Source organism: Scyliorhinus canicula, chromosome 2 (genome assembly GCF_902713615.1).
Source record: "Scyliorhinus canicula chromosome 2, sScyCan1.1, whole genome shotgun sequence".
Classification (NCBI taxonomy): domain Eukaryota; kingdom Metazoa; phylum Chordata; class Chondrichthyes; order Carcharhiniformes; family Scyliorhinidae; genus Scyliorhinus; species Scyliorhinus canicula.
Genome location: NC_052147.1, coordinates 97903570 through 97922724, shown reverse-complemented (window position 1 = coordinate 97922724; position 19155 = coordinate 97903570). Strand labels below are relative to the sequence as shown.

The 19155-nt window shown below is 48.3% G+C and overlaps 1 protein-coding gene across 2 annotated transcripts in view; it reads right to left on the bottom strand.

The window, feature by feature from the left end:
• Positions 1-19155, bottom strand: part of plekhh1 (pleckstrin homology domain containing, family H (with MyTH4 domain) member 1) — a 165543-nt gene that overhangs the window by 4392 nt on the left and 141996 nt on the right. For both annotated transcript variants that reach the window (XM_038783805.1, XM_038783811.1), the window contains exons 24-28: positions 16368-16509; positions 13352-13494; positions 9789-9918; positions 2955-3041; positions 67-213 (exon numbers count right to left, since the gene is read on the bottom strand). In XM_038783805.1, coding sequence (XP_038639733.1) covers positions 67-213; positions 2955-3041; positions 9789-9918; positions 13352-13494; positions 16368-16509 — 649 coding nt within the window. The remainder of the gene's footprint in view (positions 1-66; positions 214-2954; positions 3042-9788; positions 9919-13351; positions 13495-16367; positions 16510-19155) is intronic.

Below are 19155 nucleotides of genomic sequence, written 5' to 3'. Positions count from 1 at the left end.
CCATGCTGTAGGTTTCTATAATTAGAAAGGTTTCAGTAACAGAGTGAGCAATCTAAAACTCCTTACCTTAGGTTTCGCCATAGCAAATATCAGTTTCTCAATGGTGGTCTTTGTTAGGTTCCCATCCTTAGCCTCGCTGACCACAACCATAAAGTCATCGCGACAGCCTCCAAACGTCATGACCGACTGGTAGGAATAATTTATCACGAGATGCTGAGAGCAACACAAAGCAAACCATCTGTCAGTAATGACAGGCTTATTGCTCCATGGCAACAGAAAATATAGAGTCGCCCTATTATTCAATGTCGGCTTCCCATTAACCACATTCTCCCTCGTACATCCCAGCCCTCACAAATAACATCCCAGCCCTCACAAATTGTTTGCTAAAGATGTGAGTTTTGGGGCAAATCCAGCCTCCCTCACGACCTCGGTGGGAGGTTTTGTCGAAATTTCAAATCTTTCTGCTGCTGAGGTTGGTTCACATGGGGCTGCTGACTCTCCATTTAGGGTGGCCAACTTGTGATTGAAAGTATTCCTGGAGGTTTCAACCTCATGACTTGGCCCCGTGCATTCCAGCCATTAATTGGCCTACAACCCACCCTTGTTTAAAAGCTGAATATCCCGGAGGTTGGAAATCTGAAATGAAAACAGAAAATGCCGCGAAAACCCAGCAGGCCAGGCAGCATCTATGGAGAGCGAAACTGAGTTAACATTTCGGGTCCGTGTGACGAGGGCAGCACGGTAAGGCAGTGGTTAGCACTATTGCTTCAGAGCGCCACGGACCCGGTTCGATTCCCGGCTTGGGTCACTGTCTGTGCGGAGTCTGCACGTTCTCCCTGTGACTGGGTGGGTTTCCTCCGGGTGCATTATGTGATTTGGACATTCTGAATTCTCCCTCCGTGTACCCGAACAGGTGCCTGAGTGTGGTGACTCGGGGCTTTTCACAGTAACTTCATTGTAGTGTTAATGTAAGCCATTTGTGACATTAATAAAAGATTATTATTCTGCACAACTATTTCAAAATATTGTAAATTAAACTGATGATTATACCGGTAACTGAAGTCTTTACATTTTATGGGTAGGAAGCGTATCTCATATATACATTATATATGTGTTGTGATATACAGGATTATACAATTGTGTGGAACACGCTGAATATATTAGAGGATTTTTAGCGGTCAGTTATAATTTCATAGAATCATAGCATTTCAGTATAGAAGGAGGCCATTCCACCCATCGAGTCTACACTGGCTCTTGGAAAGAGCACCCTACCCAGGCCCACACCTCCACCCTATCCCCATAACCCAGCAACCCCACCGAACACTAAGGGCAACTTTGGACACTAAGGGCAATTTATCATGGCCAATCCACCTAACCTGCACATCTTTGGACTGTGGGAGGAAACCGGAGCACCCGGAGGAAACCCACGCACACACGGGGAGAACGCGCAGGCTCCGCACGAACCCGGGACCCTGGAAAAGTGAATCAATTGTGCTAACCACTATGCTACCTTGCTGCTCCTTATTCATGTATTTGCATTAACAGGCTGCCACAATCATATTTTGAATAACTCAGCGTTGGAGGTGATTATGGTCACTCCATTGTAGGTGAATGCATTTTTTAATGTATTAATGCATTAGGCTGGGATACATGGGTCAGGATTCACTCTTTAGGGTGGCCGTTGTTTGTGGCAACAGTGACAATGGTGGGAGGATTGTTCCTTCTTTAACACGTATGGAGATAATGGGTAGGATTTTTTAATAAAGCATATTCAGATGCAGTAATACAGTTTTTAAAAGAGCTCCAACCTGTTTGAGAATAAATACACCACTGATGAGGTTTATAAACCGTGAATCTACATTGGTTTTATGTTTGAAAAAATAGTGGGTGCAATCCAATAACCACGCTGCGCCTGAAAGCCAGCTCACCGTGGTGCAGAGTGGCCAATGAAAGCCAGGAGACCCCGCTCCCGGGAACTAACTGGCTCACAGTGCCTCTCGAAAACTAATACGATCTCGCAAGACGTTGCGATGTAAATCCTACCCAAGCGAGGCAGCTAGTCTCACTTTAATGTGCAGATTCCCGAGGTACCCAAGGCGTTGGGATCTATCCCCTTTACCTCGGAGACCTTGGGTGAGCGCCGTTCAGTACAACGGGGACCAGATGGAACAGCACTTGTGGGGATCGGAGGCCCCAGCTGCTTGCCCATTGAAGCCACCCTTCGCTGCCGGGAAAGAGGGCAGGGATGGGCTGCCGGCAGGAAAAGTGAATAGCCAGTGAATTCTGGCCCTAATCCTGTCAGTGGATGATCTTAGAGAACATCTTAGTATACCTACAGTGCACCAGGAGGACATTCAGCCCATCAGGTCTGCACCGACCTTCTGAAAAAGTACCCCACCTCGGCTCACACCCGTACTCTATCCCCATAACCCCACCTAAATTTTGGACACTACGGGGCAATTTAGCATAGCCAGTCCACCTAACCTGTACATCTTTGGACTGTGGGAGGAAACCGGAGCACCCGAAAGAAACCCACGTAGATGCGGGGAGAATGTGAAAACTGCACAGTCACCCGTGGTCAGAATCGAACCACCCCTGGCGCTGTGAGGCAGCAGTGCTAACCACTATGCCACCCATTGTAAGGGGTTGATAAAAGCCTGTATCTGGAGAGAGGGATAGACCAATGTTTCAGGTACTGTGATGAGCTAGTCCTCTAACAACTTTGAGCACTCTTTCCCCAGGTCAGAGTATATTTGATTTGAACAGGCCCTACAGTCAAGGACCAGCTAAACTTGTACCGGATTGGAGAGGCTTGCAAGCAATGAGGAATACTGGGATGGGAGGATTACGCACTCCTGGGAACAATGTTTTATACCACGCTGTTGAACACACTTTCCCAGGTCAACACACATCAGACTCAAACAGGCACATTGTCTCCCAAAGTGGACTCATACCATTGTGCTGCACTCGAGTATGTTGATGCCATCTTCGTTCACTGCTAACCACACTGGCTTCTCTTCAAGGGGTGAAGGTGCAATTGGCTAGAGAGATGAGAAGAACTGGTTAGAGACACATTCATGGAGAGCCAAAAGGCCTCACTTGATACTGTGGAAAGAGGCAAAAGGGTCTCACTGGATACAGTAGAAAGAGGCAAAAGGGTCTCACTGGATTCAGTGGACAGAGGCAAAAGGGTCTCACTGGATACAGTGGACAGAGGCAAAAGGTCTCATTGGATTCAGTGGACAGAGGCAACAGGTCTCACTGGATTCAGTGGACAGAGGCAACAGGTCTCACTGGATTCAGTGGACAGAGGCAACAGGTCTCACTGGATACAGTAGAAAGAGGCAAAAGGGTCTCACTGGATTCAGTGGACAGAGGCAAAAGGTCTCACTGGATTCAGTGGACAGAGGCAACAGGTCTCACTGGATACAGTAGAAAGGGGCAAAAAGGTCTCACTGGATACAGTAGAAAGGGGCAAAAGGGTCTCACTGGATTCAGTGGACAGAGGCAACAGGTCTCACTGGATACAGTAGAAAGGCAAAAGGGTCTCACTGGATTCAGTGGACAGAGGCAAAAGGTCTCACTGGATTCAGTGGACAGAGGCAACAGGTCTCACTGGATACAGTAGAAAGGGGCAAAAGGGTCTCACTGGATACAGTAGAAAGGGGCAAAAGGGTCTCACTGGATTCAGTGGACAGAGGCAAAAGGTCTCACTGGATACAGTAGAAAGGGGCAAAAGGGTCTCACTGGATACAGTAGAAAGGGGCAAAAGGGTCTCACTGGATACAGTGGACAGAACCAAAAAAGTCTCCCTGGATACAGTAAAAGAAGTTATGAAAAGCAGACCTCAGGAGCATCGTTTATTTCTTTTGATGGGTTAATAACATGAAATCATACTGTGTCACACTAACGTGCATATTATACTGTGGGGCTAGCATAACATTTCTTCAATATAAAAATGGCTGAAATTTTGCTGTAGTGGACAGTGGAATGTCTACACATCAATACTGTTCTGCACACACAAGTATTAAAAATCAATGTTACCAAAATAAAGTTACTGCCACTATTTAAGCAGTTTAAAAAAATATATTTTTATTCTCATTTTTCACATTTTCTCCTGAATTTACACTCACCAACAATAAACAATAATCAGCAACAAATATGTCAATCCCCATAACAATAACAACGATCCCATCCTCCCACCAACCCCCAAACATCAGCCTGCATGTTTACATAAACAAATGACAAAAAGGAATCGGGGATTACCCATAGTCACCCTTAATACGCACAGCCCCCCCACCCCCAACCCTCCCACCCATCCTCCCCCAACTAATGTTCGATCTTATCCAGTTCTTGAAAGTGCATAATGAATAATGCCCATGAATTGTAGAACCCCTCCATCCTTCCCCTCAGTTCAAACTTAACCTTCACAAGGGTCAAGAATTCCAACAGCCCCCCCCCCCCCCCCCCCCCCCCCCCCCCGCCCGCCAAGCCAGGGCACAGGGTGGAGAGGCTGCTCTCCATCCCATCAGGATCCGCCTTCGGGCGATCAACATGGCGAAGGCTACGATATCTGCCTTCGCACCCGTTTCCAACCCTGGCTGGTCCGACACCCCGAATATGGCCTCCTGGGGACCCGGGTCCAGCTTCACATGCACCACTTTAGAAATTACCCAAAAACCTCCTTCCAGTAATCCTCTAGCTTTGGACAGGACCAAAACATATCAACGTGATTAACCACCCCCCCCCCCCCCCCCCGGCAATGCTCACACACATCTTCTACCCCTTCAAAGAATCAGCTCATCCTCGCCCTCGTGAAGTGTGCTCTGTACACCACCTTCAGCTGTATCAACCCCAACCTTGCATATGAGGTGGAGGCATTTACTCTCCGGAGCACCTCACACCAGACCCCACCTCCTCTATAACCTCTCCCAACTCTTCCTCCCACTTTGCTTTGATCCCTTCCAGTGGTGCCTTACCCTCTTCCAAAATAGCTCCGTACACCGCTGACACTACCCCCTTCTCCAGTCCCCTTGTCGTCAGCATCACCTCCAGCAATGTGGAGGCCGGTTCCTGCGTATCTCCTTCCTGGCAAAATCTCGAACCTGCATGTATCTAAACATTTCTCCCTGCTCCAGCCCATACTTCGCTTCCAGCTCCCTCAATCCTGCAAACTGACCCCTAAGAAACAAATCTTTTAGCATCTTAATCCCCTTCTCTTCCCATTTCTGAAAATTTCCATCCCACCTCCCTGGTTCAAATCTGTGGTTACTCCGAATCGGCATTTCCCTTGACCCTGCCCCCAACCCGAAGTGTTGGCGAAACTGCCTCCAGATTTTCAATGAAGCTATTATTACCGGACTTCCTGAGTATTTCCCCAGAGCTATCGGGAGCGTCGCTGTTGCTAGTGCTTTCAATCCTGACCCCCTTCACCAACTCTCCTCCATTCTGACCCACTGGGAATCAACCCCTCTGACCCAGCTCCGCACCTTCTCCACATTCGCCGCCCAGTAGGTAGTACATCAGGTTCGGGAGACCCAAACCCCCTGCCTGCCTTCCCCTCTGTAGCAGCACCTTTCTCACTCTGGCCACCTTCCCTACCCATATGAACGAGGTAATCCGTCCCTCAATCTCTCTGAAAAAAGCCTTTGGCTGGAAAATCGGTAGGCATTGAAAAATAAACAGAAATCGCGGCAACACATTCATTTTAACCGCCTGTACCCGACCCGCCAGTGACAGAGGGAGACCATCCCACCTCGCCAGATCAGCTTTCACTCTCCCCACCAAACTAGTGATATGGTATCTGCGAAGCCTCCCCCACTCCCGGGCAACCTGCACCCCCAGATACCAAAAGTGAGTCTCTGCCCGACGGAATGGCAGCCCCCCCACCCCTGCCCCCACCCCCGGCCGAGACACCACAAAATACTCACTCTTGTCCAGGTTCAGCTTGTACCCCGAGAAAGACCCAAATACTCGCAGTAGCTCCAAATATTCCCCCTATCGACGCACTCGGCTCCGACTCATACAGCAGCAAGTCATCGGCATATAAGGACACCCGGTGTTCTATCCCACCCCCCGCACTATTCCTTTCCATGCTCCCGAACTTCTTAATGCGATGGCCAACGGCTCAATCGCAAGTGCAAACAGCAGGGGGGACATAGGACATCCCTGCCTCGTCCCACGGTGGAGAGAAAAGTATCTCGAGCTGATGTTGTTTGTGTGGATACTCGCCCTCAGCTCCTTATGTAATAGCTTTACCCAGTTCACAAATCTTGGTCCAATCCCAAACCGCTCCAGAACTGCCATCAATTACCCCCATTCTACCCGGTCAAACGCCTTCTCGGCATCCAATGCCACAACCACCTCTGTTTCCTTCCCTTCCGCCGGTGCATAACGACGTTCAAAACCCTCCTAATGTTCCAAAAAAGCTGCCTCCCTCTCACGAACCCCGTCTGATCCTCACCTATCACTTTCGGGAGGCACACCTCCAGCCTACCCACCAGTACCTTCACCAATACTTTTGCGGCCACATTCAGAAGTGATATGGGCCTATACGAGCCTCACTCCGTCGGATCCTTATCTTTTTTTAGCAACAGTGAAATTGATGCCTGCCCCAAGGTTTGTGGCAACACCCCCTTCCCTATCGCCTCTTCAAACATCCCCACCATCAGGGGTGCCAGCTTATCCTTGAATTTTTTATAATATTTCACCGGAAACCCATTCGGCTCTGCCACCTTCCCCGACTGCATCCTCCCAATCGCGTCTTTTATCTCCTGCTCCACTATTGCTCCTTCTAAAGTAGCTCTGTCCCCCTCCCCTAGCCTCGGGTACTCCAACCCATCTAGAAATTCCTGCATCTCACGGTCTCCCCCGGGTGGCTCTGACTTGTACAACCTCTCATAAAACTCCTCAAAAACCTTGTTAATCAGCTCCAGGGCCACCACCAACTTCCCTGCCCTATCCCTCACCTGAAGAATTTCCCTTGCAGCTGCTTCCCTCCGGAGCTGATCTGTGAACATACGCCCCGCCCCGCCTTACCTCCATGTTCATAAACTGCACCCCTTGCTCGCCTCAGTTTGCGCACCGCCTTCCTGGTGGACAGTCGGTCGAAGCTCGCCTGTAGTTCCTTCCTCCTTTCTAGCTTCGCTGGGTCCCCATCTTCTGCATAACTCCAACATCGCATCTATTACCCTCTGACGCTCCAACATCTCCTCTTTGTCCACCCTGGCCTTAAACAAAATTACCTCACCCCTCACCACCGCCTTTAGAGCCTCCCAGACAACTGCCTTTGACACCTCACCCGTACAGTTGAAACCTACATATTCCTCTTTGTTACACTCTGAAATACATTGGCGTTGGAAACACAATCAACAGTCACTTTTATAAGGCACTCGAATAAGCACTTGAAAGGTAAATTTTGCAGGGACTTGGGGTGTGGGGCTAATTGGAGGGCTCTTATGCAGTACACTGGATGGAATGGCTGCGAATTAATGCAAAAATCATCCCATTCTCTCTGTGAGGCAATGAGGAGAGAAAGCAGTGGAGATGTTAGCACTCGGCAGGTTTTTCTCATCGTGATAAGTAGCTGAACAAAAGGAGCTCACTATTGCCGTGCGGGCATTCTTATTGCTTATTTGGTTTACGTTAGTGGCAGCCCATTTTACACACACACAGCTCAGGTGAGCGTGGAGAAAATGGCAGCAAAAATTAATTCCCATGAGCTACTTTCAGAATCAAAGAGTGTAAATGGATCACGACAGCGAGGAGCCCTTTTAAACACGTTAAAATACCAAGATCTTGTTTTCTAAAACCCGCCAGGGATATTCAAATATATGTGTAAATAAAGGGTGGAATTTAATGCCCGTCCCCAGGGTGAGTTTGGTGGCGGGGGTACATAATCGGGTGGGAGGATGGCACGAGGGGCGGAACCATGCTACCTTCCTGCCTCTGCCCCAATGACGTCTGTGACAATGAAGGTTCATGGACAGCCTTGCCACCCTACCGCCAAATGAAGTCCTTAAGTGGGCATTTATATCCACGTAAGGTCCTCACCCTGGCACTGCTGGTATTCACCCAGCAGTGGGCAAGGGAAACTCCATGTGGAGTTTTGGGGTTGCGCGTGAGTTTGTGGGGGCAGTGGGAGGGGATGAGGGAGTTTCTCTCATTCAAAGGCACTCAGCGTCTGATTGAAGGACCCAGCATCAGGAAGCGAAGGTGGGGGGAGGCTCACTGAGAGTCACTCACTTGCTCTTGCTGCCAAACCCCTTCCTTCATGAACCCCACCCCACCACCTCCTTCCTGCCGTCACTCACCTGTGGCCTGGGGGGGGGGGGGGTGGGGGGGGTTCCTGGGCCTCGATTGGGCGCATTACCGGCAGCAACCACCATCTCCCTGCTGGCGCTGCAGAGTAATGAAGAGCTGTTGGCCTCTGATTGGCTCTCAGCAGGCAGGGTTTCTGACCCCTGGGGTCTCTAATCCTGGGAAGGGCCCATCGCTGCACAGTATTGGCATTCGATGCACTGGGCCTTCCAGAAGAGAAGTGGCTTCACCCTACTCTCCAGCTGACGGGCAAGACTCCCATCCCCCATTTTAAATTCTACCTAAGGTGTGCTCATCCCGCCTAATTTTCTGGCCGTGATCAAAAAGAACAACTTGCAGTCATATAGCACTGTAAATGTTTCAGAGCAGCATCACCAGACAAAATGTGATACTGAACCACAAACAGGTGACCAAAGGTTTGCTTGAAGACGTGGTTAAAGGAGGAGCGAGAATTGGTGAAGTGGACAGCTGTAGAGAGGGAATTGTAAAACTTAAGATCTCGACAACTGAAGGCACGGAGGCCAAAAGTGGAGTGATGAACAGCAGAGATGCTCAAGAGGTCCAAAATGGAGGAGCATTAAGATTGTTGGGGGTCGTGGGAGCTGGAGGAGATTACCAAGACTGGGAGGAGTGAAGCCATGCAGGGAATTGAAAGATGATGAGAATTTTAAAACGGGCGTTGCTGGATTTTGAACCAACGTAGGCCAGTGAGCACAGTGGGTGATGGGTGAACACGACTTGCTGCAGGCCAGGGTAGAGTTTCGCATGAACTCCAGGAGAGCACTGGAATAGTGAAGTCCAGAGGTAACTAGGAAATTATGACTGTTTCAGCAGCAAAGAGGGGCGACTGTGGCATAGTGGTAATGACACTAGAGTAGTAGCCCAGAGGCCCAGGCTAACTCTGTGGGGGATGTAGGTTCAAATCCCACCACGGCCGCTGGTGGCCACTTAAATTCAATGATTAAATCTGAAATACAAAAGCAAATCTCAGTAATGGTGACCGTGAAGCTATCATTGATTGTTGTAAAACCCCATCTGGTTCACTAATGTCCTTTAAGGAAGTAAATCTGCCACCCTTGTCTGGTCTGGCCTACATGTGACTCCAGGCCCACAGCATTGGGGTTGATTCTTAGCTGCCCTCTGAATTGGCCCAGCAAACCACTCAGTTCAAGGGCAACGCAGGATGGGAAACAAATGCTGGCCTTGACAGTGATACCCACACCCCATAACAGAATGAAGTAAACAAAAATGGGCTGAGACAGAGGTGGAGACAGATGGTATTAGGAAGGTGAAAGAATGTAGTCATGGTGATAGAGAAGATCAATAATGGACTATTAGTGCTTTAATGGGGGTGTTGGACAACTCGTCCTGAAGCTCCAGAGGCACTTCTCCTCCTGTCTTTTTGTTGCACCCCCCCCCCCCCCCCCCCCCCCCCCCCCCCCCCACCTCCATTGTTACTTGGATTTTACCTTTGCTGTGAAGAGTTTTGCTCCGAAAAGCGACCACTTTCGGGCGACCGTCAGGTAAATCCGCACACATTCAGCTCCACTGCAGCCCCTCAGGAGCATCCATTTTGTAGCCAGTCGGTCTGACAGTTGTCTGTTTGAGCAGAGATGACCAGAATTATAAAGAGAAACTGCACTGTGATAATCTAGAGAGTGCCGGCGTACATTAGGAACATTCCTGTCTTCACCCCACTGCCCCCACCTTGATTTTCTCCCCTCCTTTGTTAAAGTGCTGAGTCTTCCTGGAGCATTGGGAATATTGGGATATTCAGAAGAGGAGGATGAGACCATTCCTCCCCTTGTTCCGCAATTCAATTGGATCATGACTCTCCTGCAACTCAACTCCATTCTCCCATGTTTGCTCCCTGTCCTTGGAGGCGCTACCCAACAAAAATCTAACCGCCCCTCTCATAAACTCCAATTGTCCCTCCCAGCATATGCAGTCTTTTGAGACAGAGGGTTCCAGATTTCCACTGCCCTTTCTGTGAAAAAGTACCTCCTGATTTTACTCCTGACATTTCTATCTAATTTGAAGCTGATATTCTCTTGGTCTCGATTCCCCCAGAGGGGGAAATAGTTTCTCTGTGGCTGCCCTACGGAATCATCTCACCATTTTAACACCTCAATCTGATCATCTCTCAATCTTCTTGGGTGGAATGTTCCGGCCCCGTTGCAGCAAGGGTGGGGCTGGAAAATGCAGTGGGCCACTCAAATGTCCAGTACCTTTGGTGGGACCGGGAAATCCTGCCAATGGGAAGAGCTGGAAAATTAATTCAAGGGAGTGAAAGCTTTATCTAAGCTGCCCCCACTTTAACCCCAGTTAGCCCAGGTATCATTCTGGTGAAGCTGCACAGCACCCTCGCCATGACCATGGCCAAGATATCCTTCCTGAGGGACAGTGGTCAGGAATGGTTACAATCAGCTTGCCAATGTCTAACCCAAGTGGTATTATTTATGTGTTACATTTCCAGAGGGAGAATCCTGGTTGACCTACTTTGAAGGCAGTGCAACCCAAGGTACTTGACAGGACAGGGGGCAGAGCTTTGAACTCTGAATGATTTTCTCCAAACCTCACAGGGTGGGAGAATATGGAAGGCCAGTCAGGAGCGCGCTGGAATTTCAAATCTAAACAAGGTGATGATCTCCCTATCTAATGGCGCAGGGTGTTGGTGGGGGAGGGGGTGGAGGAGGGGTGAATCCGGTTAATAACACTTTTCCACATTATTAGATACAGTAAGAAGAAAAAACATTCTGCTCGCTACCAAATTGTACAGCCAAAAACATTTATTTGCAAAGATTAGTTGCAGAGTTAAACTGCCTCAAACCCTCCCGCATTCAGGTGTAGACCAATTGCACACATCTACCACCATCTGAGCCAGTGGTGTGGCTCAGAACCACAACCACATTTATCCACAAGCTTTGAATGGTAATGCAAAGAAGCAGAACCTCAGCCATGTACAATGAGAGTGCCATGGTGCTGCATCATAGTGTGACACATTGCATGTTGGTTTAGCATTGGGGAAACATTCAACTTAAGCCTAGGAAGGGAATTCACAGCCCGAACTGTTCCCAAACTACCTCCTTCCATCCATCTCCAGCAGCTTTAGCAGATAATCCTACCCGCTCGCCCAGGAACAATGGATAAGGTAGGGAGATGTCAAGAGTTGAGTTTAAGCCATTTTTATTTTCCGTTCTGTGGAGATTTGATGAGGGAATCTCAATTTTGTTTGATCACACCCCTGTGATGTGCTTTGGGACACTGTATGCTATTAAAGGTATGCAAATTCAGCATATAAACAGGAGTAGGTTATTTAGCCCTTGAGTTTATTCTGCTATTTGGTTAAGATTGTGGTTACCTGTACCTCAACTCCATCCACCTGCCTTGATTCCATATCCTTAATTTCCTTGAATGGAAAAATTCCATCAATCTCAGATTTAAAATTAAGAATTGATCTTGCATCCATTGTGGGACACTGCTCCACACTTCTACCACCATTTTGTGTGAAGAAATCGTTCCTAATTTCTCTGATTTCATGGCCATGTCCTCTTGTCCCGAGACTCACTTACTAGTGGGATAGGTTTATCATCCTATCATCCCTATTAATTCCTTTCAAGACTCCCAAACCCTTATCAAGTCACTCCTTCACCTTCTACATTCCAGGGAATACAAGCTTAGTTCACGCAATTGTGCTTGATAGCCCAACCCTTGGGAGTCCTGCTCAGTGGAGTCCTTGGGGGTCCTCTAAGCTGTGTGGGTGTGTACCTGCACTGCAATTAGGAATGTGCCTGCGAGTGATAAACAGGCCGTACACCAGCAGTGAGGAGACCTGCGGGTGTGGCCCCACAGTGCATCAAACAGACCACACACAGTGAGGAGAAATTAAAGGGAACGTTGGTCCTGATTACACTCTGGTGAATCTGCACTTCATTGATTTCAAGACCAATAATATTCCTTTCTAGGAGCACTGGTTACTAGATGGCTAGCGTGTGGATTTGGGTTAATGCCAGAGCATGGGGTTCAATCCCTCTTCCAGCTGAGATAGGCTTGGGGCCTACCTCCTCACCAGACCCATAGTAAAAAATCACCCAGAACCTGCTTTCAGACAAAGAACGTAAGAAAAAAGAAACCCTTTCTGAGGTGCATCACTTGGAACTGTACAGATGATCCAAGGGTGATCTAACCAAGGCAGCAGCAAACCTTTTCTCCTCTTTGTTTTCAGCCCTCCAGGTTTCAAGACCAACGTTTAATTAGCTTTCTGGATATTTCTGGGTACCTAGCCACTACAGGTTAGAGACCCACGTACACGGATCCTTAAATCTCTTTGTATCTCCACCATTTCAAGCATTTCACCAATTAAGTACCACTCAGGTCAATCTTCCTTTGGGCCACTTATGCTGAAATCCACCAGGCACAGTTCATCCACTCACTTCACGGAATCACGGAATGGTTACAATGATAGAAAATAAAATCCTTTCTGAGGCGCATTCGGCCCATCATGTGCCTGCCAGCTCTACATGGGAGCTATTTACCTCCCTGCCACTCCCCCCGTCTTCTCCCCGTGACCCTGCGCATTCTCGTTTTTCAGATAACAGTCTAATTAATCTAACAATGTCACTTTGTAATTTGACGTTCTTAATCGGCCACCAATCTTTCTGTCATCAGCACACTTGGATACCTTGCTCTCGATTGTGTTATCCAAGTCATTAATAAATTAGTGAATATGGAGGCTCCAACCCAGATCTTATGGAATTCCGCTAGTCATATCCTTCTAATTCAAGTACATAACCATTATTGCTACTCTCTGATCACCAACCCAATTTCCTAACTCAGTCAAATGGGCCTTCAGTTCCATGAGCTTTAATTTTAGCTAACGGTCTCTTTAGGCCATTGCCTGACTTTGAGCTTTAATCAGGCAAGAGGTCTGAAGATGTCATACATTCTTAGAGCACATTCTGATCACCGAGTTTCCTTGTGAAAGGCAGAGAATTCACTTGTACGGTTAAAGCGGAAAAGAAGAGAAGCCTACCTGATCTGCTCCGGGGTGAGGCCTTGTCTGTAGTGTTTGGGGTAGAATTTCTCCAGAACCTGCTGCAGAAACTGCTGCATCTTAGACTGGGAACTGCCGCCTGGACTGGAAGGGTTGGGGCGTGCCAGATCTCCATACTCTACCTGTGGGAATCATACATCCCATTACAAACTCTGAAACATCACTGTAAATAATCACTCCCTCCACCACCCGCTCACAGAGGCAGCAGTGTGTACCATCTCCATGACGCACTGCAGCAACTCATCAATGCTCCTTCAGCCCACTTTCCAAACCCATGATCTCTACCACCTAGAAGGTCGAGGGAAGCAGGTACTTGGGAGCAACATCACCTGCAAGGTCCCCTCTAAGTCCACACAGCAGCCCAACGTGGAGCTATACCACTGTTCTTGCACTCAAATTCCTGGAACTCCCTTCCGGACAGCGCTGTGGATGCACTTAGACCACACAGGCTACAGTGGTTTAGGAGGCAGTCCACCAGCAACTTCTTCAGGGTAACTAGGGGTGGGTATAAATGATGGCCTTGTCAGCATCATCTATACCACCAGAATGAATGACAGAAAAGTTAAAAATCCTTCAATTAGACAGCAACTCCTGGAATCTTGCAGGCAAATTTCATTTTAAAAAGAGTCATGTCAACAGCAGGTCTGCCCCGCAGAATCCTGGAGCTGCCTGCTGTTTGCTTTAGTGCCCATGCAGGAAACCGCAGTAGTGCAACTCAGAGCTTGACTACACAGATTGGAACAGGAGTCAGCCACTCATTCCTTGAGCTTGCTCCAACAGCCATATAGACCAGAGCTGATATACCTCGTATCCAATTTCCCCATCCCCATATCCCTCAATTCCTTTGTAAATTCCAGAGGAATGAGCACCATTCCTGAATGTTTTGTAATGTAGAGTACCGAGCCGCATGACCAAATAAGGTCCTAGCTTGGATTCTCTTGTCTACGTTAAGCTAGCTGCGGAGAGACTGGAGAAAATTATTCTTCTTTGATCAAAGAAGGTGCAGGGCAGTTTTAATTTTTGCAGGACAAAAATGATGAAGGTTTGATTGAATCAAATAAGGAGAAACTGTTTCCAGAGTCAGGCAGGCCAGTAACCAGAGGACACAGATTGAAGATAGTTGGCAAAAGGAAGAAGGCGGATATGAGATTTCTTTTATGCTGGCGTTGCGATCTGAAATATGCCAGCCTAAAAGGTGGCAAAAGCAGAGTCAAGTAATTTTCCGAAGAGGATTAAACAAATACTTGAAAAGGCAGACTTTTTCAGGGCTATGGCGAGACGTGGACCGTGGGACCAACTGGAAAGCTTGTTCAAAGAGCCAGTGAAGGTACAATGGGCAAAATGGCTTCTTTCCTTTCTCGAAGGTTCAAGAAAGGCAACTAATGCAACTATATTCAGCTGTGAACCTGCTGAGCCTGGTTGGGGAAAATTCAATTAACTAGGGTTTCTGACCACAAACATTGTCCAATGGCTCATACTGGGAGGTATGTATGTGTCACTACTGGGTGGGGGCAGTGGTAGCCTTGGCTGTCCCATCATCTCCCATTCCTTCAAGAAGGAAAACAACATGATTAGAATGGTATACAGCTGCATTGCTAAAAGATGGCTGACTGGCTATAGCAACAAGCCAAACACCCTCACAGGTACCAAGCAACGGAAGTCAGCTGTTTTGAGGAAAGAATTCTGGAATGTGTGACGTACATCACACAAAGGTGAGAAAAGAGCGGGAGCAAAAACAGAATAGATGTGGACGTGAAGGAGAAAGGAACGATAAGGATAAAATAAAGAGACGAGAGCATGACAGAGACATGAGAGAGGGAAGAAAGGAGGGGGAGGAGAAGGGGAGAAGAAGGGAAGGAGAAACACGTGAAAGAGACAGAAGAGGAACATGAGAAACAGAGGAGAGGATAAACAAGGGAGGGAGAAAAACAAGCGAGAGCATGAGCGGGATGTGAGTATCAGGACAGTTGGACAAGAGATGAAGAGAAAGGAAGTGAGGGAGGCTAGAAGACACAAAGGACAGATGATCCAAAGAATCAAAAGAAGAGAGAGACTGAGGAGGGGAACAAACACGATCGAGAAAAAGAGATAATTTGAGAAACTTGATGCTGCTGGTATTAGGTGGTTCTGAACAGTCTGGTTATCCACCTACATTCTCCCATAGGCCAGCCTCACACCATTGGATTGCTGCACTAAATAGCAGGGTCAGCGAGTTCTCTGTAACGGGCAGAACATGGAAACGGGGTTTGGCGACTTACGGTAACATATCCATGGCCGGGATTCACTGATATTGCGGCCAAGTGTTCGATGCCGGAGATAAAACCGCCGTGAGCGACATTGGCGTTAACCGGCCTCCAGGCCCAGTAATTCTCCTCTTCTTCCGGGGCTAGAATGGCGGTGGAGTGCTGTGCGCTGCTCCGGCACCGAAAGCCAGCCCTACACGGCCAGCGCGGGTCAGCGAATGTGCGCCACGACCGGCACGGGTCCACGCTTGCGCGCCACGTCCGTCTCCGCACCAGCGCATGCGCGTGGCTGCCGTCTCCTTGCTGGCCCCCGTGCAACATGGCGGAACCCTACAGGGACCCGCACGGAGGAACATAGGCCCCCCGGAATGAGCACGCCCGCTGATCGGTAGCCCCCAATCACGGGCCTTGCCACCATGGAGGCCCCCCCCGGAGTCGGATTCCCCCCGCCCCCCCACTAGGACGGCCCCCACAGCCACAACACTGAGATCCTGCCGGGTGGGACCATATGTAAACCACGCCGGCGGAATTCGGAGAATCGGCGGCTCAGCGTCAGAGCGGCGTGACGGGATTCTTACCCCCACCCCCTTTCCCCCAGCGATTCTCCGATCCGCCGCGGGCTCAGAGAACCCCAGCTATATCCAGTGCATTGAAAGTTAATGTCCCTTTGAACAGAGAGCTGAAAGTCTGCTTCCTGTCACCTGCATCAATAATGCACTCTGGCCTTGGTGCTCTTTGAACAAAACACTAACCTGCGCCATTAATGCAGTCACCTCCAACGCCAGGTCTTTATTGACAGGGAATCGTCCGTTAACCACCTCATCATTAACCTGGTAAGTCAGCAGGAGGCGCTCTCGCTCTGTTTCGCCCTTTGCCTGAGCTCTGAAATACATTCTGTGCAAAATAATGGGGTCAGTGTGGAAAATACCACACACAATTCACAGACAACCAATGTTACACAGGAGAGAGAACTGCTAGTACATAGCATAGTTGGCCAAAGTGACTTGTCAGCGGGGAATAATAATAATCTTTATTATTGTTACAAGTAGGGTAACATTAACACTGCAATGAAGTTACTGTGATAAATCCCCTAGTCGTTACACTCCGGTGCCTGTGCAGAGGGAGAATTCAGAATGTCCAATTCACCTAACAAGCCCATCTTTCGGGACTTGTGGGAGGAAACCGGAGCACCCGGAGGAAACCCACGCAGACACGGGGAGAACGTGCAGAATCCGCACAGACATTGACCCAAGCTGGGAATCGAAGCCTTGGCGCTGTGAAGCAACAATGGATATTCTGTCGTATTTATTCCGTCTCTCACTGTGTGCTGAGTGGAGACTATCTGGCATTTTGATTTGGGACAGTAATATTCTGACCGCGTTGCGCCTGGTACAAATCTCACTATATCGAAAAAATACCTGGTGAGCCCTGGAATGGGGTTTGCGCTAGGCGGCAAACAGTTTACAATGCTCCCAGGCCCTCCCTGCAGACGTAATCTGGTTCAAGCCCAATTGGCACATTTAAATCTTCATTTAAATATACAGGATCTGTTTTAAGCCGAATTTTCCCGTCTCCTGCAATTCTCCCACCCGCTGGTGCAGCGTGACCCTGGCGCAAATCGCTACTAATCTCCACAACCAGAGACCAGACGTGATGACCACACAAGGGGGCTTGGCTCGAAGGCCACTGTAGCCCCTGGGTGGTTGGGGACAAGAGCCTGGCATTCCAAACCGGTGTTGTGCCAAATTGGCACTGCCAGGGGCCAGTGCCAAGGGACACTGCCAGGAGGTGGGGCATGAGGAGGTGGGGCCTGAAGGGACAGGATATTTGACAACTCCATATTGGAGTGTCGCTCATCTGAGGCGTTTGGGACGAAACGACAACGCTGGTACTGGCGATTGGTGGGGGTGAAGGGCCTGATGCTGGCGAATGGGTGTGGGAAGTCTGCAGTGCTATTCTGAGATCGAGGCGCACATTAAGAACTATGCCCCAATCTCTGAGGAGCTGGATCTGCAAGTGTGTTTAGGTCCCATCCCTCTCAATGCTGATGCAAATCACGGCCCTTCCAAAAAAATGACTAAGTGCAGGAAGGTAATGATGGGAATCACGCCTGAAATGACACTTCGTCATTTTTTGGGAAAATTCTTTCCAATGTTTCTCACACAGATGCTATTTGCAGATTTGTAACCGCGTATGTCAAGGTATATATGTCCAGTAAGGGGCGGCAGAGGCTCATGTCAATGATAATCCACCAGCTGAAATGGGATATTGGTGAACAGTCTGACTGTCCATCATCGACAATGATAACAGAGTGATGGGCCACACCAACTGAGGCTGGGAGCATATCATCAAAATATGTACAGCTCCATGTGTCAACACAATTCAAAAATGGTCAATACACTCTGTATATTATTAATACGGAAACAGGCAATAGTGTGTATTATAAATACAGGGCTAGGGAACTGTGCGTATATTATAAACATAGGGATAGGGCACCGTGTATGTATTATAAACACAGGGATAGGGCACCATGTGTGTATTATAAATACAGGGATAGGGCACCATGTGTGTATTATAAATACAGGGATAGGGAACTGTGCGTATATTATAAACACAGGGATAGGGCACCGTGTGTGTATTATAAACACTGGGATAGGGCACTGTGTGTGTATTATAAACACAGGGATACAACAGTGTGTGCATATTATAAACACAGGGATACGAAAGTGTGTGTATATTATAAACACAGGGATACTGGGGCTGGTTTAGCTCACCAGGCTAAATCGCTGGCTTTTAAAGCAGACCAAGCAGGCCAGCAGCACGGTTCGATTCCCGTACCAACCTCCCCGGACAGACGCCGGAATGTGGCGACTATGGGCTTTTCACAGTAACTTCATTGAAGCCTACTTGTGACAATAAGCAATTTTCATTTCATTCATTCATACGACACTGTGTACATATTATAAACACAGGGATACGACAGTGTGTACATATTATAAACACAGGGATATGACTCTGTGCATATTATAAACACAGGGATACGGCACCGTGTACATATTATAAACACAGGGATACGGCACTGTGTACATATTATAAACACAGGGATACGACACTGCATGTATGTTATAAACAGAGGTAAATGACACCATGTGTGTATTATAAGCACAGAGATACAGCACTGTGCATATATTATAAACACAGGGATACGGCACTGTGTGTGTATTATAAGCACAGAGGTACAGCACCGTGCGTATATTATAAACACAGGGATACGGCACTGTGCATATATTATAAACACAGGGATACGGCACCGTGTGTGTTATAAGCACAGGGATACGGCACTGTGCGTATATTATAAACACAGGGATACAGCACCATGTGTGTATTATAAACACAGGGATACAGCACTGTGCGTATATTATAAACACAGGGATACGGCACTGTGCGTATATTATAAACACAGGGATACGGCACCGTGTGTGTATTATAAACACAGGGATAGGGCACTGTGCGGATATTATAAACACAGGGATAGGGCAC